Source organism: Atractosteus spatula, chromosome 4, assembly GCF_055471065.1.
Source record: "Atractosteus spatula isolate fAtrSpa1 chromosome 4, fAtrSpa1.hap1, whole genome shotgun sequence".
In the NCBI taxonomy this organism is placed as follows: domain Eukaryota; kingdom Metazoa; phylum Chordata; class Actinopteri; order Semionotiformes; family Lepisosteidae; genus Atractosteus; species Atractosteus spatula.
This window is the reverse complement of record NC_142709.1, coordinates 68143604-68165422: the sequence shown is the minus strand read 5'-3', so window position 1 is coordinate 68165422 and position 21819 is coordinate 68143604. Positions and strand designations below refer to the sequence as shown.

General features: G+C 35.3%; 1 protein-coding gene across 1 annotated transcript; it reads right to left on the bottom strand.

Annotated features, from left to right (window-relative positions):
- Nucleotides 1–496: 496 nt before the first annotated feature.
- Nucleotides 497–21242, bottom strand: smc4 (structural maintenance of chromosomes 4). The gene is made up of 24 exons (XM_088913725.1): nt 21088–21242; nt 19562–19711; nt 18546–18730; nt 17894–18085; nt 16574–16750; nt 14788–14952; nt 13752–13879; nt 13005–13145; nt 12181–12331; nt 10815–10979; nt 10503–10736; nt 10234–10419; nt 9713–9874; nt 9158–9383; nt 8886–8965; nt 8062–8214; nt 7762–7888; nt 6775–6964; nt 6336–6480; nt 5671–5844; nt 2381–2563; nt 2072–2304; nt 1394–1577; nt 497–907 (listed from the first exon to the last, which is right to left on the bottom strand). Exons 2-24 carry the CDS (start codon nt 19701–19703, stop codon nt 734–736), a joined length of 3897 nt encoding a protein of 1298 aa, XP_088769851.1. The 5' UTR covers nt 19704–19711; nt 21088–21242; the 3' UTR covers nt 497–733.
- Between the last annotated feature and the right edge of the window lie 577 nt (nt 21243–21819).

Genomic DNA, 21819 nt, shown 5'->3' with positions numbered 1-21819 from the left:
TGTTAATCACAAATATCAAGGCTTTCAAAATCTAAAAATGGTTATGTACATTAATTTATATCAATTATATTTCTTGTCTTTCTTATAGCCTAGGACTTAATTAATTTAACTGTGCTTGCTCATAAACTATTGGAATTTACTCAATCAGTTGCTATCATGTTTTTTTTTGAAGAAGGAAAATACCCCTTTGAATTCAAACTACCTGCCAGCAGATTCAGTCAGGGGATGCCAAGCATGTGGTACCAGACTATGAACTACTACTACCTTGTTGTGTCTGGGAGTATGAAATAGTATGAAAAGGTACCAATTACAGATATTCCTAGGAAAGGAATATTCTACTAAATAAAATTCTACTCATCTGTGTAGTTTAATCTATCAAATGTCATTTTTCTTCATACAAGTACTGAAAACCTTTAAACTTACTAGATTTTAAAAATGTTATCATTTCAGAATAAAGAGCATTAAGTTAATTAAATCACAATACATCACACAAACACATACTTATTCAGTTTATTAGCTTAGAAAAATATGCTTACATCTTAAATTGTTAAGTCTCTGTACATAGAAAAAGTAGCAGCTTTTTACTAAAATATGTAGCCTGCACAGAATTAAGAAATTCAAAGGCATAGTATTCTTAAAAGAATCAAGATTTATAAAAAAAAATCAAAATTAATTTCAGTATTCGAAGAACTTCTCAATATGCATTGTGATTAAAACAAATTGAATGTGACGATCATGCAGATGGCACTTCCACTTCTGCAAGCTCCTTCGAAGCAATAACCTTTGGATTTATCCCAACGCTTTTGGTGGTGTTGTGCGTTTTGTAAATTCCAATGAGTCTGTCTGCAATCTCGAACATGTTATTTCGTAAAGAAATGATGATGAACTGGGCATTTTTTGTTTGTTCCTGCAATGAAAAAAATACATTGACAAAAATCTGGAATTATATTTCGTTCAAACTGAATGAAATTCCTTACTAAATTTCTACAATGTACAATTGTTAGGGCTTAGCGTTGTTTTACATTAGATCTAATCGTAGAAGTCCCCTAAACCCAATACTTGTCTAATAGCATGGACTTCAGAAAGCAAACTAATTTCAGAAGAAAGAACATATTTGCATTATAATAACACTTAAAATAACCAATTTGCTAAGTTTTTAACAAATCTGTAAAAGAATGTACAAGAAATTTACAGAAGCTCCGGCTTAGCAGTTCAAGTCCAACAACATTGCCCTAAAGCATTTTCTTTTCACATTAATGAACATGTAGTACCAAATATTTTTCTACTGATAATTTTAAACTCCTTCAAATCTTCAGCAGCCTTGTATAAAGAGCATTTTGCAACATCTATAAAGTTTATATATTGCTGAGTAGTTCTTCCATAATGTACTCACATAAATGTAAAAAGCAACAATCGAAACATTCTTAAAATCCAGAGCTGCGTCAATCTCATCCATGAAGTACAGAGGGGTTGGTTTAAAATGATGCAGTGCGAACACTAGGGCTAAAGAGCTCAGTGTTTTCTCCCCACCAGAAAGATTGAAGATCTTCTTCCAGCTTTTCTTAGGAGGTCTAACACTACAAGGAAGAATTACAAAAGATCACGTTAAAAAAAATATACTACAACATTTGGTGGAAAATTACTCCTTTTCCCTAAATTGTTGGTTTTATATAATTTTCTGTTATATAAGACCACAATGGTATTTTTCACTTCATGACACTTAGAATACAGTACTTAAATACAGGAATAGAGTTAGAAACAAGGGGAAGCCCTTTATCCAATCTTTGTTATTTGGGTGCCAGTGAATTATTAATCTGAGGGTATGATCCCTGGGAATTGGCTTTTTGACAGTTTGTTTCAGACTTCCAGAATTTTTGCAGTTTGTTCATCTGACTAGCCATGAAACCAAGACCAAGGGAAAGATCAGTATTATAACGAGGACCTAAAAATATAGGAATGACAATTTCTCCTCCAGATACCATTTACGTTTTGTCCTCACATAAGGATGCAGATACAAATTATTTGCCTTAACAGCATTACATAACAGAATATAAATGTACATTTTCATTACCTAAACATAATTCCCTCAGAGAAAGGATCCAGGCTGTCCACTAATTCCAGCTCAGCATCTCCACCCAGTGTCAGCATTTGGTAATTTTCTTTCAGTTTATTTGTAATGATATTGAATCCAGCCATGAATTCATTCAGCCTCTGCTTTCTAAGATCTTCATAACCTCTTCTGAAGTTATCCCGTTGGTTGGTTATTTCATCCAGTTCCACAACACGTTGAAGATATAGCTCTTCCTAAAAGAAATACAGATTTCAGTGTTTCTAAAAAAAAAAGCAAAAGCTGGATAAATTTAAAATAAAGAGCAGCTACCTTTTTTTTGTACTCCGCAATAGCGCCAAGGTTTGGCTTCATTTCCATGCATTTTGCTTCGATAAGTGCAATCTGATTATGGATGACATCTGGGTTTGGGGTAGATTCCAGCTCCTCCTGTGTCAGTGTGTGAAGCTCTTCAGCAGGCTGACCATCAATGTTATGTAGGGTAATTTTAGATATCTGAAAATCAAATATTACAGTTAAACATTCCCTACTTAATGCAAAAAATGTGTAATTAATTCAACCTATACAGGAATAACTTGATATAACCCTTAATGACTGCCAAGCAAACACCTGACAGATGACCTGATAATGATAATTACACTGTGCTTTCCATCAGCACTGAGCTTGAAAATACAGCATCTGAAATGAAAACTGACATCTTCTAGAGTCTAGACCACCATTTCTCGAATGTAGCCACCAGTGTTCAAGTGGTACCCTTTAAAGGGTAGGATAAAATATGCTCTGTTATGCTAATTAGGGTAATTTGGGTGTAGCACTGAACATATAAGATGCATTTCCCTTCTAATCCAAGGATATACCGATACTCATCCTAATGTATTTCTTATCACCTATGGACAATTTAAATCTCGTTAATCACTGATGTGTAGACAGTGATTTTTGTCAAAAAACAAAGGGACAAAGGGTATATAAACTGGACATTTTTCTGAATCTGCCTTTACAGAATTACTCCAAATGTAGTAGCGTTCAAGAGGATCCACCTGCTCCTTAATGTCAACCATAGAAGGAAACTAATCAAAGTTTTCAAGTAGCAAGTCTGACTTGCAGCAAATCGCAATGTGCAGCTTTCAAAAATATCCATCAATGAGAATGTACATTATGTAATACTGCCATAACACTCTTTCCACTGCACTTACCCAAATGATTTTCAAAAGCATAAGCTTTTTAGGATACACATCTACTGACCTATTAGTGTGGTTATACATGCTATATATCCATCCATTTTCGAACTGCTTCTTCCAAATTTTTCAACAAGCCAATTAACCTACTGGTAAGTGGGAGGAAATCAGAGCACCCAGAGGAAACCTACACAAGCTCAGAGAGAATATACAAACTCCACACACACAGCACCCCAGGTCTGCAACTGAACCCAGGGCCCCAGCGCTGCGAGGCAGCAATGCTCACCACTGCGCCACTGTGTCTCATTATATACGTGCTTTATTTCTGGATTTGAGAAGAACTTTCCAAGTGAATTTTAAAACTACACTAAAAGATATTAAAATGTGACCATTTACTGTGTCGTTCTTGCCTAAGAACGTATTTGTAAATGTATCAACAAGCAAGTGCTGGCCACCAGAAATGGCTAAGAACCTCTGTTCTAGACAAAACAGAAAAGCAATAAACACAGCAAACATAACTATACATCCTAAACGTACATAATTTAAAAAATGAATGTTAAAATTGTACAATGTACTAGAGTATGACCTTCTTTAGAAGAATGTGTATAATTCTGTTACTATTTTGTAGATCTGAACACAGATGACCATGAGGGTACCTCATAGTAAACCCAAATGGGCTTTATTCTAAATGGTGAAATGCACCGGAGATTAGAAATCGAAGCTACGAGAATTTAAAACAGAAATCAGGAGGTGCTTTTCTCCACAAAGAACTGTGTGATTCTGCAACAAGCTATCTGAAACCAAAACCCTGGGTTTTCAAGAAAATTGATGAATTTTTGGATCAATTAGAACAGTGGTTCTCAAACTGTGGTACGCGGCGTGCCGCCAGGTGGTACGCCAAATGACCCTGGAACTGTGTCGTGTGCGCTGAAAAAATCGGGACGGGTTTTCATATTTTGTATTTTTATGTGTCGAATACGCAGCCTACGCACTACGATACAGTGCGCGCTAATACTTCAGTGGACACAAGAGATACTCTGTAATTCTATACCACTCTATAGGAATGCGTGCTACGGACGCAAGTGACCAATTGTATTTAAAAAAAGCTACTGTATCTCCAGCAAATAGGGAGAAAGGAGAATGTGCGTGATTTTGGAACAATGCCAACGTTGTAAACATAGGAATGCATAGAAATGCGTGCTACGAACGCTGGTAATCTTGTGAGCACAGGAAAGCGTGAAAAATAACAGAAAAATATTTAAGAACTCTTCTAAGTTAATTTGAGAAAAATACACCGAGCGTCTCTGTATTTCTCTCCCATGCGAATGAAATAAATACTTAAAATAAACACTGAAATAAAAACGGAAACGTGGAAAAATGCAAGCTTGCGGATTGCTAAAGCAGGTAAGCCCCGCACTATTATGTGTGGAGAAAAAGCTGCTGAACAGCTCGACCTGCTGCCCCCCCTGAAAGACACAGTCATTCATAGAATTATTGAAATTAAGGATTATATCAAAAGTACGCTGACAGAGCGTGTTAAGATGAGCGGATGTTTTTCACTGCAATTAGATGAGTCTGTAGTCGATTTGGCCAATTTGCTAGTTTACGTTAGATACGAGTTTGAGTGTACATCCCGTGAGGACTTTCTGTTCTGTAAGCCGCTACCAACAGGAACTACAGGAGAGCACGTATTTCAGCTTCTGAATGAATTTATCGAAGAGAATGGCATCGACTGGATAAAATGTGTCGGAGTTTGTACAGACGGTGCTAGAGCAATGACAAGCCGACACAGCTGTGTAGTTGCACGAATTAGAGAGGTTGCTCCAGAAATTAATGGTTTTATTGCAACATCCACCGCGAGACCTTTGCCGTCAAGAAAATGCCTGACGATTTAAAATCTGTTAAGACTGTTGTGAATTGTATCAAGGCTCGAAAAATTAATTCACATCTGCTTTGCTCGACTAAACAGGCTCACCCCTCTCACTGAAATGGTGCTTTTTTAGTTTTATTTGTTGTTGTTTTTTTTCTGTAAAACACTTTGAGAAGCCACATTTTAATATATCAAAGTTTATTATTATAATATTTATTAATGTATGTGTGAGTGTGTGCACATGCGCTCATGTTCATTGAGAATTTCTGGGGTTCCTATTAGAAGATGACTTGTAGGTGGTACTTGGATGCTTTGGTTAGTTAGGGGTGGTACTTGGTCCAAAAAGTTTGAGAACCACTGAATTAGAACAACGAAACAAACTAGATGGGCTGAACGGCCTTATCATTTCCAACCTTAATGTTCTTGTCCCCGAGAAATATTATGGATATATAGTTAATACAGAACTGGTCCTAAGGTATTTAAATGAATACCATAACTTTTAATACACCCCCTTGTAAATGTCAATTTAAGAAATGTCATAGCAGTAGAAACAATACCTCTTTCTGCCAGTGTTTAATCTTTGACTGGTGTTCTGCGATATGACTGTCGATTTGCTCAATGTTGAGCTTTATGTTCAGGGACTCCTTCTGGAGTGCATGTTCTTCTTCCTGAACAGCTTTAATCTCCTGAAGCACATTCTTGTGTTGCTCTTGCACTTCAGACAATGCCTCCTAAGAAAGAATGTAGAAATATGACACATATATCCACTATGTAGTTTTTTCTAAAAACATTTGTTTTTGTAGTAGTTATTGTTTAAAGGAAAAGATTCATTTATCAATCAAGTGCTTATAACCAGTCAAAATATTAGAGAGACCCTGTTTCTGTAAAGTTATTACCACATTGTGCAGAATGAATACAGTGACCAACAGACCTATCTACATGAATGTATTAAAGTGGCACTTTGATTAAAAAGAAAAGTAAAAACCCATTAGAAAAAGATTAGAAAAATTGGAAAATGGTTTCATGGTTAAAATTACCATATCATAGTATGTTAAAACCAGTATCATTACACTCAACCAAAAAGAATGAAAGCTAAAATCCAAAATCATCATATACAGTATATTGCTTCCATTACCATCACAGCCATTTCTCTCTAAGTCACTTTAATATAATGTCCTAGTGAAGTGGTTTTAAGAGTATTTGGACAAAAAAAAAGTTATACCTCAGCTTCTTTCGACTCCTTCATGACAACAGTAGCCTCCTCTTCCAGTTTCTTCAGCTGTTCTGTAAGTTGTTCCACTGCTTTATCATTTTCAACTATTTCCTGCTCTGTTCGTGCAAGTGCATCTTCAGATTTCTTAAGGTTCCTAAAGGGAAAAAATACAAATTAACATTTCAGTTTAAAATAAATGTTCTAATTTAAATATTTAGACATTCGTTGGCAGGTTATTTGTGATCAAAAGCTCTAATGAGATACAGAAATGACAAATTATTTGATAAAAAATAGGCAGTACAACTAAAATTGCAATGCGTTTGACCTGGTCAAATAATTCTTGTAAAGCAAGATGTACTATACCGATTCTAGTCTACGTGCTTTAACCAACTCAGCTCTTTAAGTTATACCAGTGGTATTGGTTGGAATGAAATCAAAGACAACGTACCTTCCAGCAGTCTTGATTGAAACTTGAGCCTTAGTTATTGCAGAGGAACACTCATCTATTTCTTTGTTAATTTTGTCCAGCTTATCCTGCTGTGCTTTAAGCTTGTGGCTAATACTATCAACAATCAGGTTGTGCAGTCTTTTAACTTCAGCTTCCACTTTACCAGCTTTGGCTGCAGCAGTTTCATAATCTATAACAGAAAAGTTACTAAGTTAAACCTAAACCTCAAGTGCCTAAAGTAATTCACTTGCTTGGGTAAAGGCACAAATAATCAAAGGCCTAAACTTGAGTCATGTCACTGACTGTAACCGTGAAACTAATTGCTCAAGGTGCGGTATACAGCTGTCGAAGTGTTGCTGGAGGGCAGAGAGGCGTTAGTCAGCGACCCCTGCAGCCTCCAGGGCAATTGCAGACATGTGGTGCTGATGGGAAGGGATGCGCCAATCAGTGCTGAAACTCCACTTACAGCTGGGTTCCCTGTGACTTGTTCATAGAAGTGTCTTAAAAGAGCAGGGTCAGAGGAGTCATTTTCCTGTGTTTTACGATCTTAGTGTCTGTAGCCACAACATAAACATTTCAAAGGACCAATTAAAAAAAGCCAGTCCTAATCAGTGGGTATAGGAGAAATAGGAAATTAATTCTAAATTTCAAAAAATAGTAAACTACATTTGATGTCTGTGCTAAGGCTTTAAACAACTGCTTCACCAACAACTAAACCACTGCTTCTGCTATACATAAATGTTAACTACACTTGGTCATTTTCATGTAACCTTGGCTTTCAAAATCTGTATCCAAATGATTCATGAATTTCCAAAATACAACCAGACTTATGTGTATAACTTACTAGCTTTCTGTCAAGATTCTTTACAATGTATTACAACTTTGTTTCATATAAAAAATTATTAATTTTATGTATTGTTGATTCCTCCAAGTTCTTCCACACTTGAATACACAATTTACATTAATATTGCAATGGTGGATATTCACCTCTTTTGAAAGCCTCCAGGTTCTTCTCCAACTGTTTCTGTTTATTTTTATCAGGAGCAGCTGCTGCAACATTTGCTTCAAGCTCCTTCATCTGTAACTTGAGGTGAACTTCTTGCTCTGACAAGCTCTGTGCAAAACAAACACAAAAAGGGTTTCAGACTGCAAATATGTATCAACAGGCATTAAACTTTTTAAGCCCAATATCTTACAGGAAAACAGGCATCTAAAAGTTAACACTCCAATATTGCCTATTCTACTTCTTTACAACGAACCAACACAAATTACAAAGACACCCGTCACCTTGATGCTCGCTGTGTACTTCTCCAAAGTGTTTTTCATTTCCCGAAGGTGGTTTCTCAGTCTGTGAACCCGCTCTTCAAGCTCCACCTTTTTTTCTTGGCTGCTTTGTGCTAATTGAACTTTATCTTTCAACTTGCGTTCCATTTTTTCCATCTACGAGTGGAGGTTTACAAACAAAAAATAATTTATGATCAACCAGAACAAAAAGTACTACTGAGAAATAATTAAGATTGTAGAAGTTGAAAAGCACTTAACATGCATGTGAAAGAGCTAAAGGCTTCTTTATTTTGATTAAACAGGAAAAAAAGGTTGAACCTTCTGAATTTAAAAGCCCTTTCTAGGATCTTCTATCACTATTTCTTGTCTTTCACTTAAGGTAGCGTTGAGTGAATTTAACTATTCGAACAAATTTCAAAAGATTGAATTACAAAAGAAAAAGGGATGAGTTATATATTTTCACAGGTCCCACTTAATATTACACCCTTATGGGTTTTCATATGTAGGATAAATTTTGAGCTTAATACTTGGGAGAATGCCAACACAAACACTAGAAATGTGTAACCTACCATACCTAGCACTACCTTTTCATTAAAAATCTGCAATTATTTTAAACTCCTCCCTATTTGCAATCATTAAATTGTTAATCAACATGGCTTATTGTGACAGTTTCTGCACCATGTATGAAGAATAAGGACCTACACACACAAGTGCCCTCAATCCCAGCGATGTCTGACCAACTGCAGAATGCCAGACTTTTAGCTAATGGAACAGTCGATACTGTCTGGACTACAGGGCTCTACAGGAAAACCATGTATTCATCTCACCTCCTCCTGAGAAATATCAGCCACCAAAGAGGATCCCATTCTTCCTTTCATTACTCTTCCTCCACCACCAGTCATTGTACCTGTAGCAACATTCAAGTTGTAACTATAAACATTACCTTTAAACTGATGACAAAATGGATAATAAAAACAAAACTATCATGAGTGTCTAAACAATGATTAAATCGTGGTATAAAAACCCCCAGAAGATAATCTGATTTCACCGGGAATAAAAACAAAAACTTAAAGTTTATTAAATACAATGAAGTTCTTACCAGACTGTTCAATAATTTGGCCTTGCAGCGTGACCACTCTCCAACGTTTATCCTTCTGGAAGGCCAGTCTGGTAGCTTGCTCTAAGTTGTCAGCCACGAGGGTATCACGCAAGGCAAAATAAAAAGCCGGACGTACCGCCTCATCCTTAACCTTCACCATATCGAAAAGCCTTGGAATGTTCTCAGGAGTCTGAATCTTTCCCATACTTCTCTCCCAAACCTTCATCTATAGGACAAAAATGTTTAAATCAAGGTTTAATTTCTAGGTGTAGATTGCTTATAAACCACACTTTCACTTTTGTAACACCAAGTTAATAATAAACTTGAAACATGATTACTAAGCTACTAAGTATGCTGTTAAACCTATCTATAAAAAACTGGGTCCCACAAAATCCACTTATTATTAAGTTATTGTTTTATAATGAGAGATGCTGAAAGCAAAGATTGTTCTGGACATAGTTCTCATGGAAGAAACACCATTTTGAATTGCACAGTAATGCTCCTCACATTTTTTTTTATTTGTACAATACAATCATTACAAAATTCTGGACCTACCTTATCTAACCCAATGAAGGTGGCAACACCAATATTTTGCATCTTAAGAAAGTTAACGCATTCTTGAGCTGTATCAATGGTGTCAACAAGTATATTGTCCAAGGACCCACAACTTGAAGAAATAGCAACATCGTACTTTTCATCTATAGCTCCAAGGTCACCCTGAATTAAACAAATGCAACATTCACAAAAAGAATAAATGAAGTTAACAACAGCAAACTGAAAAGGGAACAAAAGAACTCACAGGGTAGCTTAATTAGCCACTCCTCTAACACTGGACAATAACTTGGGAACAAAGGATGAAGCACCTATACATAAAGGATTCCTTTTTCATGGGAAAAATAGTTGATGTCAAGTTAAACATCAGTATTTATCTTCACATTACTGAATACATGTATAAAGTATGTGCTTATCTCTTTCAATTTAAAACAAAACTCAATACCCTGTAGTTTTCCAAAGTCTCATAGGCATTATTGATAAATGTCACCCTACTTTTCATGCAAGCATCGTGTTCTCCTTACCAATCTCCCCAAGATTCCCTGAATTTTTCCACTCTTTTTTTGTTGCATGAGTGCATCCAAGACCTTGCCTCGACTGCGGTTTGATGACAGGCAACTTTTAGCCTCTTCAACTTTCTGACGTAGTTCTTTAACTACCTTCATTGTCTCTCCTTCAGTTTTTAGGATTTTATCAAGATCACCTTCATCCTTTTTAAAGTGGAGAAAATACCAGTATCAGAATAGATTTAGATTCCTAAAAAAATGCATATTTCAATAAAAGGTTTTCCTACCCTTTTCAGTTCTTCCTCACACTTTGGTATTTTAATTTCAAGCTCTTTAATAGCTGATTTTCTTTCCTTAAGGGTTTCTGTGGCTGTTTGTAAGGCCTCCTTAGCCTTGTTGAGCTGGGTCAAGGCTGTATTATGACGACTGAGGTAAATATCAATTTCAGACTGGGCGACATCCATCTTGGACCGAGTTTCATTCACAGCTTTACTCAACTCCATCAGCTCTTTCTCCTTTTCCTAAGTCCAAGAAAAGTACAATTAATTGTTCCAGTTCAAAAATGTCTTGAGGGACAATGTAGAAAAGCAATGACTAACCTCTTTCTCTTGCTGTAGTCCTTGAGTTTCTTGTTTTAGGCTTTCCATTACTTTCTTTAGCTTTTCTTCCTCAACTACTTTTTGTTTCTCATGCTCCTCTTTTCTTGCAGTTGCTTCCAAAATAGTTTTTTCACTATTAGCAGGTACATTCTTGAATTCTTCAACCTAATGTTAACGAAATAAATATGAACATGAATTTAAATGTCAACCTGCACTTAAAATCTCTGAAAATGTTATGATCTACTGATATTTTTTAAGGACAAAGATCAAACATTTGCAACACTAAACACTGCTATCTCATCAGGAATACTTTATCTTGATTGTTGAACACTATACATTTCAACAGTAATTATAGAATGAGACAGCCCAAGAAAACATTTCTGATGGATAATCTTTTGTGCAACATCTCAGCACATTGACTTCTTGTATTAAAGTAATTTAGTTTATTTTGAAATCTTAATTAAAAACTACAATGTGCAGAATAAAAGCTATACAAAACCATACCACATTAAAAGCTACAGCTCAAAAGGTTGAATAAATGGATTTTCATTTTGAGGTGCCATGGATAAGCAGGTCCAAAATCAATTTAGTTGAACAAGGCCTATTTAATTATACAAGTAATAGGTTTATTCCATGCTGAAAAAAAGAAGAAAGAGAACACAACGTTTCGGCCGTGGAGCCTTCTTCAGGTGTGACTATAACTATTTAATTATATGCCTTTTCTTCTAGAACAGTTACTGGTTTGTTAGCATTCTGCATCATATTCGAAAGTCTGTATATTAGAGAAGGCACATCTACCTCTTTGGGTTATTAGCTAATTGATTTTAGTTACTTACTCATTTCCTTTCAGTGCATAATGGAACAAAACTTTTCACTCACATTTATTCTTTCAAAATATTTTTTAAGACTGGATGAATAAAAACTTAGAATTTATGTAGTGTATCTAGCAGCATTTCAATTTTTTTTATAACTTATACATTGCACCTTGTTGAAGGAAAACTACTTCAGTGGTTACCTCTGTACTGAACAGGACCTAATTTACTGGATTAAGACTCTTAAAATAAATTGCTTCTTTGGTTCTTTACACTTTGTTATCAACCTCCATTGTTAAACGTTTGGGGCATAAAAATGTTCAAACAACTATATATGAAATTTTGTCAGGCAAAGACAAAAGAGTCTTTGAAATTCTCAATTCATGATGCAGAAAGCTCTACTTCAAACTTATCAGGCATGCTGCAAACTCAATCTGACTGGGAAGCCGGGAATTCTTCACTTCAATTATTCCTGTTGATTCAATATATCCATGCTAATACACAAATTCTCAAAAAAAAATGCCAATAGGCAAGAAAGTCATCCCTATTACAACCTTTTCTTTGTCCTTTTGCAGTTGCTTCTGGAGTTTCTTCACTTTGCTTTTCGAATGCTTCAACTTTTCTCTCACTTCAACATCTTGTAAGTCCAACTGGGTAAATTTCTCCTTTCTTTCTTCAATATACTTTGTGATTTTTGCAAGTTTTCTGTAGGAAAAAAGGATTTAAAACAGAAGCACATTTACAATAAATACAACTGATAAAGAAGTGTATGATCGTATTTATAGGTAATTTGATCTCAAAGGAAAAAAAAAGTGGGAAATGTTGGCAAACAAAGCATTTCATTTAAGTGTCCTACAAGCCCACCATAAGCCAGCTGCCTCTTTCCACATAAACCTAATCAGCAAATCATATCCAGCAAGATGACACTGATCTTCCCTTTGTGCTCCCTGGAGCTGGTAGAATGAGTCAAAGCTTTCTCACCCAATTCTCCTGCTTAAGGGAAACTCAGTCTGAAGATTTTTTCCCTAATATGTGCAAACATGATTGAAAAAAAGTTGCAAAGAATTTTCCAGATTTTTAATGTACCTCTATTCCACATAAATAAAATGTCAATTGGTAAAACAAAGTGTTTTCAGACTATATATTTTTAACAGCAGAAATCAGACTAAGATGTCAGCTAATAATACCAGATTTTTATTAATAATTTAATACTACATTAAAGTTGGTATCTCAGATCAGGATTATTTTTATATTAAAGCAGTCTATCTCCACCCAAAACACATTAAACGTACTTTATCACTACGATAAACATTGTTCAATGAAACCTCAATTATCAAGACTTATTTTAATTTGCAAGATATGGAACAGAAGTCCTTACTTTTCAACTTCTTTCAAGTCCTTGTTCTTAACCTTCATCTCCTCAGCAAGTTTGGTATTTCTCTCATTTAGTTCTTTGGTCTCCTCAAGGATCTTTTGCTTTTTAGTTTCTTTATCAGCAACTTTCTTCTGCAGCTCATGGCTAGAAAAAATATAACATGAAATTAGAAGATAAAGTAAAGTTAGAAAATACCAACAGGGGAGAAATCACAATCTAATTCATAGTTCTGCAAATTAATATCAAAACCAAGTTTTACAAGAAACAAATACAGAAAATGAAAAAAAACTGCAAATCATAAGGAAAGTATGTGAGAAATTGATATAAAACCCCACCTGAAAATAAACTGATCAGCAACCTCTTTAATAACTCTGGTTATTACTAAAAATACATAAGAATCTGACTTGGGAGACTTCCATTTTCATATTTTTCCACACAATCAAATATCTAAAACAAGGCATAACATTTTCCTAACATTGCTAGGTGGAGATCTGTTCCATTTAAATGATCAGAACATCTTTCATAGAAACTAGTTCACCTGAATGGCACGAGATTACAAATTGTCATATCTATAACCCACAGAAACTAGTGAATTATGTAGTATTTCAGATTTTACATGTTAACTGAGCACATCCCAAAGTAACTTTTTTTTATTTCTAGTACAGTAAACATGCAATTCCTTAAACTTATTTTCATACAGTCTTCTCATATTTAACCATTGAGGAAGGTCTAAAACCTTAAAATACTTACATGTAATACTGACAAACATGATTCTTTTTTTTAAAAATTTCATTCTCTAGTTTGAGGAACTCAATAGCACAGTTCTTCTCTCCTTCCAAAGCATTTTTCTCTTTTTCAACCATCTTCACCCTATTAAGCTAAAGAATAACAATGCAGATTCAGATATTTTATAGTTCAAACCTTGTTTTCACACATCTGTGAACCCATTTGTTAATACAAAACTATTTTAAAATACCTTCACAAAATGTACATTTAAACCTAATACAGCAACTTCTTATGTCGGGTTTATGGCATAACTAAACATAAAAACTAAGCAAACTTAATTTCATATTTCATTAAAATATAAATTATCTACCTAAACAGGTCAAAACTCCAATAATTTCTAAATTTGTGACCCAAAAATTAAAAGATCAAGAATAAAATGTTTTGCTTAAAAATCATGTGCAGTATGTCATAACACTATGAGAGATGTGGAACATACAATGCCTAAAATAAAAACTGTCCTTTTTTTTTTTTACTGCTGACTGCAACCAAATTATTTTGGCACAATAGCGCAAGAACCTAGGGGGGTTACCTAGACACAGCGATTCCTGCAGTAGGAGTGTGTGCCTTACTTCCTTGTAAGAAAAAGCAGGTGTCAGAACTGGCTGTTTCGTTTGGCAAGAATACGTTAAAGTTATCAAAATAAACAGAGAAGCCCCTGCAGGCCCTCGCAAAACAGAAAGATGTCATATTGTGTCAGTGAAAAATCAGATTTGGCTAAAATGAAAATTATTATAACATTATGAACTCCCTTAAATTCTGAAAAAGACCATGTTTTGAATAAATGGAAATTAAAAAAAAACGAGCGCTTCTATAGAAATCAAAACAAGTCAAATTAGTTTTAAAATACATCACTGACAACAAAGCATACAACACAATTATAGCAATGAAGTCACCTTCGAATTATTCTATACATTAAAAGCCTAGGTTCTTTTCAGAGATTTTATTGTTTTAAAACAGGGAAAACAAAAGTAGCATGTTAAATGCACTTGAACAAGCTTACCTTTTCTCCCCTCTGTTCATTTAACAATTCAACTCTGCGGCAAAGAATCTGAATGGGCTCTTTAAGTCTCCAGGATCCAATGATATCCTCAAGATATTCCAACATGCCTTCATCCTGTTCAGTTTGGCCTTTAGGTTTCATCATGGCAATCTGTTCAACTTCACCCTATACATTCCCCCAAATCAAAAGTAGTCCATTAAAATGTTAATTATTTAAAATGAAACAAAATCCCATAATTTGTACACAAACATAACATTTTCCTTGCATTTTACCAACAAATATTTTCAAATTATTTTACAATTAATTCACATACACCTATATTTCTAAATACAGAATTCAATTAAATGTGTGCTATTTATATGCCTGTGATGTACACACAAAAGTTTGTGCATGCCCGGCAATCACATATTTTAGAATTAAAGCTGAAACAAATACAAATGGGTACTGGCTTCCATGCTTCCATGGGCAGACAAATTAATTCCATTAAAAATAATTTTTTATTTTAATTCATTTGTGTAAGCATAACTTCCTTCTTTCCTTAAAATGCAATTAAGACTGTTCTCTCTTAGCAACATACTTTATGTTTAACATACATTATGCGTTCTTTAAAATCCATATATTTCAGTCTCGCCAGGTGTAATCTTTTAAATTTCTTCATACTAATGCAGTCTTCTAACACAAAAGCGTTATAGCAACTTCATAAATTGATTGAAAATTAGTAAAAATATACAGATCGAAAAGCCACTGAATATGGTATTTCTTCATGTGAAATATATCATGATCTTCCTTCCTCTGGTTATACTATGTCTCAATGTAATAACATCACCTTTACACCACACCAAAGGATCAAACCCATACTTCACTGGCCAGAAAGCATGTTATCCACAGTATCACTAGCTGACACGCAGGAGCCACAAGGCCCCATCCTAAATATAATAAAAGACAGATTTTCACACTCCTTAAATCTTTGTTAATATGGAAACAATACAAATTGTGCAGTAAATTATATTAATTCCAGAAACAGTTATTTCAAAATCATAATATTTAGAACTGCATGTTCATCTACACCTGGAAAAAAACTAAATCTATGGTGAAGCATTTAAAAAAAAAATACAGAAATACAAATACACAGTAATACACCGTCCTAGTCAAATTCTATCTTTTTTGAGGAAGTTTAAAAACTATTACACTATTTAAATTAAATGCCAAACAATTGTTTTATATATTAAGCAGCTTTATTTTAAAAAACGTATTGTGAAAATACAACTAATTATTATAGAAAAGCATTTTCCCCTAAACATAAGATCTTCTCATTTTATAGCCACATGCACATCTTCAAAAGTATTTTATAATTCTTAATGAACACTCATATTTATATACAGTACTTGTGATAAAAATAAATGATATATTATGTTATCACAAAAGAAGCTTAATCCTGCCACACTGAAGCAGCACAAGTAATATTGGGGTTTGGGTTTTATTTCTCACACACCAATAATTACGTGCTGCTAAAGCGGAGAAGGTATATTAATTTTTTAACTACTGCACTGCCTTGCATTGTAGCCACTGGTTTATTAAGATTTTAAGCTTCTGCATTTTCCTTAAAATTCTAAAGCAGCAAATAATGGTTCGCATCTTCACTACAGTGTTGCAAACCATGATGTGCTGCTACAGCACTTTAAGGCCTTCAAATATTCAGCCATGAGAAAATATCTTGTCATAATATTGTACCCTACATCAATACAACTGAATTTAGTGAAAAAAGAAAGAGGGCAAATACAATTACCTGTAAAATCAAAAATCTGTTGTGGTCCAAATCTATTCCATGGCTACGAAGTAAAATTCCAACATCTTTGAAGGTCGCTTTTTTTCCATTGATGTGGTATACTGAAGAATTATCTTTGTAGGCAGTTCTTGAAACACAGAACTTGCTGTCAGGGATGACTTCATAATCATCTCCTTCCTAAAGGGGAGGAGGGTGGATACATACAGTTATAGCTAATCAATTTAAACAGCCAATTATTCAAACAACAAAAAAAAGGAAAACATTACAAATCATTTTTTAATATTTTACCAAATGACACTGTTGAACGTTTTATAAACACAGCAAAGTAGGATTGGAGAAAATCTGAAACAGGAGGATTTTTAAATTCAATAACTATTGCTAAAATAGTCAAACTTTTTAACCAATAATTAATATATTTTTAACAGTAAAATAACACTAGATCTTAATTCTACAGCTACCACTCTAAACAGATAAGAAATGCTTTAAAAAAATTAAACTCAAGCTAAAGCAAACAATATTGGGGTCCAGCAATTTTTCGATGTGGCAGAAATTACTTGCTGATTTCCAAGGTAACAAAGAATGATCCCTGATTTATATCAGACGGGTGGAAAAATGCAAACTAAATAGCAAATGTGTACTTCATTTTGACAGCCCTTGTCATTTTGCTTAACTCTTTACTTTTCTTTGACAATGTTTGAAAAACAAAACCTTCCTCTGAGGAATGCACATTCATAAAATTCACCACTAAATGACAACAAAAGCAAACAGCAGATTAATAATCATGTCTTTAACTATAAGTAATACTTCTGACCCCTGAAAATGGACTGTACAACTTTATGAATAAAATTCTAAAAGACAGTAAAAAACAGAAAACAAATAATTATGATTATGAAAAATCATTTAAATAAAATTAAAATATTAAACAAATATTTTAACAGCAAAATTCCAATTTAAGGAACTATCTGTCAATGATTTAAAGATTATTCCTTCTTGACATTTTACCATATGCAAATTAGAAACATTTTCATGTGCATAATGGTCTTTTCACACTAAAATATTTGTTAAATGTCAACAAACGAAAAAAGATTGGACAATTCAATTCTTAGCACTGTACTCGTGGGACATTGTCACCGAATGATAATACTAAAGCAGAAATTCAAGTTTTTTTAATTCCCATATTGTATCACAATTTAACAACGTTTGAAGTGTAGTCTTTTTCATCCGTATTTCTTTTATCTCAATGAGATGTTAGTTAACCTTAATACTAAAGCACAGTTTCTGATACATTCTGGCAATGGGATAAAAACATAAAATATTTACCTTGTCAATTATCTTTTGGAAGTGAACTTCCACAGTGCAACATTGTATATCTTTATGTTTATCTGAATTGTGAATGAGTACTGAAAGTTTTTTGGATCTGATCTTTTGGGCCCTGTATCCAAATACGAAAAGCATTGAATCTATCACATTGGATTTTCCACTGCCGTTTGGACCAATAATGCAGGAAAAGCGCTGAGGGAAGAAAAAACCATTGAATTGTTTTAGAAACAAGTTTTTTTTTTAAAAAAAAGCACAGTAGTGAGTAAACTGTTGAATGTCAATGAAGAGATTAACGAGCAAACTTCATTCTACTGAACAACTGCAAGTAAAAGAAAAGAAAATACACCACTGTCTAAAACACACAAGTTGTGTTCATTTTATTTTCCAAAGCAAGCATACACAGGAAACTTTAAATAGTTTATGAATTTTAACAATTTTATAAAATAAGCCCCCTTCTCAACATAAAATTAAGATAGAATGTGTACTTGACACTCAAAATTTCCCACCCAGAGATATTAGTTACACACATTTTTAGAAGGTTCTGGAGACCAAAACTGCTAGGAAACTGTTATACCTAGAAAGTGGACACTTTTAATGCAAAGTGAGCTCTCTAATTTCCCATCTGATACCCTGTATTTACAACTCTCTTTACCTTATGAAAAGGCCCCAGGATCTGTTCACCAGCGTATGATTTAAAGTTGCGATTAACAATGTGAGTTATCATCAGACGAGGAGCCCCCGGTTCATTGGTCATTGCTGGGGGTGGGGGAGGAGGGATGCTACTCAAAATCTCCTCTAAACTTCGATTATCAACCGCGTCTGCTGTCGCTCCGGGACCTGCATCAAAGTTGAAAAGTGGACATTAAAAGTTCAGTTTCAAGCAACACTGGTGTCGTGAGTGGGGGTGCGGGGAAAGCCAACGGCCGTTCTGGTCACACTGACAGAACAAAGACAACGAAAAACATCGGCAGTTAAATCCTAAGCGCAAATTCATAGTCAGTGCGCTTTTAATAATTCGTCGATATAAAATTGATGGAAATCTACCATTTAAGCGCATTTTCTTACAATATTAACATTTTAATTACATTCACGATAAATGTTCAATATAAAACTCTCTTACAGACGTCAAGCACGTTTTCAAACTAATTCGGATACAAAGATTTGCTGTTTAAAAATTACACACCGTTGCGATTTCGACAAACTTTTGATTGGAAGCTCTTCAGACCTTACATGCGTTATTACTAGCAAGAAAGACAATGCACTGGTACGAACATAATTGTTTCTGCCCTGTAATACCAATTCCCAACTTTCCTCTTCTTAAACACGGGGATCGAAAAGTACTCGGTCATCAGTAACCCACTCCTGACATCACGAAATTTCTACTCGTCAAACACCAGATAAAGGGGGGGGGAAGAAAATCAACAAACGTCGTTCATTAAAGAACTCCAGGAGAAAAAAAAAATAAAACTTGACATCTCTCCGGTAACTTTGAACCTAAAGTACACGAACCACCAATAAATCAATAGACCGTCCGTGGAAACAGTTTGGACATCACAATACTGTATCATTTAACACTGCTATGCCCAATTCCTAAGATCCGTGCATTAAAAAGTGATTTTTAGCCGCCCAGCAACTCCCTTCTCCCCAGTGCAGTCCAGTGTAACTCACCCTTCTTCTGTGGCGCTACACTGCCATCTGAGTTGGGTTCTCCAGGGGGTACTTCCATCTCGTCCGCGGACTCATCCTGGGGCTGCGCCCCTTTGCCTTTTGGCTTGGCAGCAGTTGAGCTTTTTGTCGTTTTGGAGGGCATGCTATAATCTGGAGGGGGAAATCTCACATCAGAACAAATCCCCAAAAGAAGGGAGGACAGATCTCCATCGCAACGCTTCTCCACTTGTCAAACTGAGTCATGTTCCTTCGTCAGCCCTCAAAGGGGGGCATTTTACGATAATCCGTCTCAAAAGACCACGGAACCTGCATTTTCGGCCGAAGACCTTAGGTAGGGCTACCAGTGCACATCACACTTAAAAGAGCAACATTATCCTTTTTTTGAAGAGGAAAACATCCTGAACATAAAAAAAAACCAGCATGGTGTATCCTATGATCTAGCCGCATCCACAAATTTGCAGGAAAGGAAGTTGATTCGTCGGCAGATATTTTCTTCTGATTTCATTTAATAAGAAATGGACTGATAACTGGATTGCACGCATCAGGCACAGCGTCACGTTACCCCCACATAACAAGAAGGGAAAAAAAACCCGTGACGTCTTTAACAGAGGCTCCGGAGCGCACATTACTAACACACAACAGTCAGAATTACAAGTTTATCTTTGCAAACAAAATGCAAGTCCCATAGGTTTCGAGGCGGCCAATCGTGGGCTTTTCTCTAGGACGCATTGAAGAAAAGTTAATTTTGATTGGTTAGATTCGAATCGTAGTAAAATGTTTTAGTTCTGTCGCGCAATGGATCCATCGTCTCAACGAGGAAAATCAAAGGAAACGGTTGATTTTTTTTTTAATTTTCAATACTCGAAACACGCCAAGTGCTACCTCACAAAACGGCTGTCCAAACGAAAGCGACTCCCGTTACTGCTACTGTGACTTCATCTATCGACACGGGCGTATCGTCAATATTTTTTTTTGGTATTTTTAAAATACAAATATGTAAATGATTTAGAACGTTTTGGAAAACAACAACAAAAAAATCAAGGTCCCAAAAACTCAATTAAAAAAAAATCTTCGGAACATCAACAACAATGTAACGAAAGCAATATTAACATATATGTAATCACAGGGATAAAATAACCTCATTGGCAGAGTCTCCGATTTACGAGTTATTAGAAAGTACTAGCTTAACCCGACAGGATAAAAATTTAGTTATAACTGAAAGTGAAAAAAAAAACAACTAACATTCACAGCTACAGGCACGAACAAATGTGAGATGTGAAGAAACTGAAAAGCTAACAGCTATGTGAATTCAGCCGGAGCAAAGCTTTAGAGTAATTTTCAGTCACCAGATAAACGCTTTCTTTTAGCAAGCACTGTAAGAGTCGTCCTTCAAATCTGTTTACAAATAACCCCCCTCCTCCTCCTCCTCACCGGTCCGTCAAGTCTGCTAGAATCCGTCCCGCTAAAAATATTCTTGCTCTAACAGCGTTTACCCTTAACTGTACGTCACAAAGAAACCCAAGTACCTCAGATCGGTGTCCTAATTTTTTTCCGTATTTTTCAAGAGGTTTTTAACGCAATCCAGGGAAGGAGGCCAACAGAAAAAGAGCCCAAATGTGTAAAATATCAGTCTCTTCTCATCCCCACTCCCAACTCCCAGCGCAGCTCCTCACTCGAAAATGGCGCCGAAAAGCTGAAGTCAAACCGAAATTCGTTACAAACCGGCGCGAAGCATCCTGGGAACTGCGCCGGGCGAGAAAATAAGAAATTTCAAAAAAAGGGGGCCGAAGCCAGCTCTTGACCGTTTTCATAAACGCCCTCGTTAAAGATTTTTCAAGGTCAGTCCCATCATTTAACTTACAAACCCCGTGCGAACACCCTTGAATGGCGAGATAAAAATAACAACAGACTTAATTACAATATATTTTCGACTTATCTGTCATTACGTCTTAGGTCTGTTGCCTAGAAACCGGGAGAGCGGCAGGGGAGGAGTTTTGATACATATTATTTAATGTCTGTTTTTACGTTGGTCTTTTTTAATTCACAATCGCAGAAAATCATTTTTATATAACATTAGTTTTGTTGTTGCTGTTTTAAAAGACACTTTTCCTCCTTCCGTTCTGTTGCTTGGTTCGTTGCCAAAGAAACGGGGTGTCTAGTCTCGCGATACAGTCAAGACAGCTCAACCAGAGGAGAAGACTGGTAAGTTTTTCCGTAGTCTAATGAAATTTGTGCAGTACACATGTATTTTTTTCCTT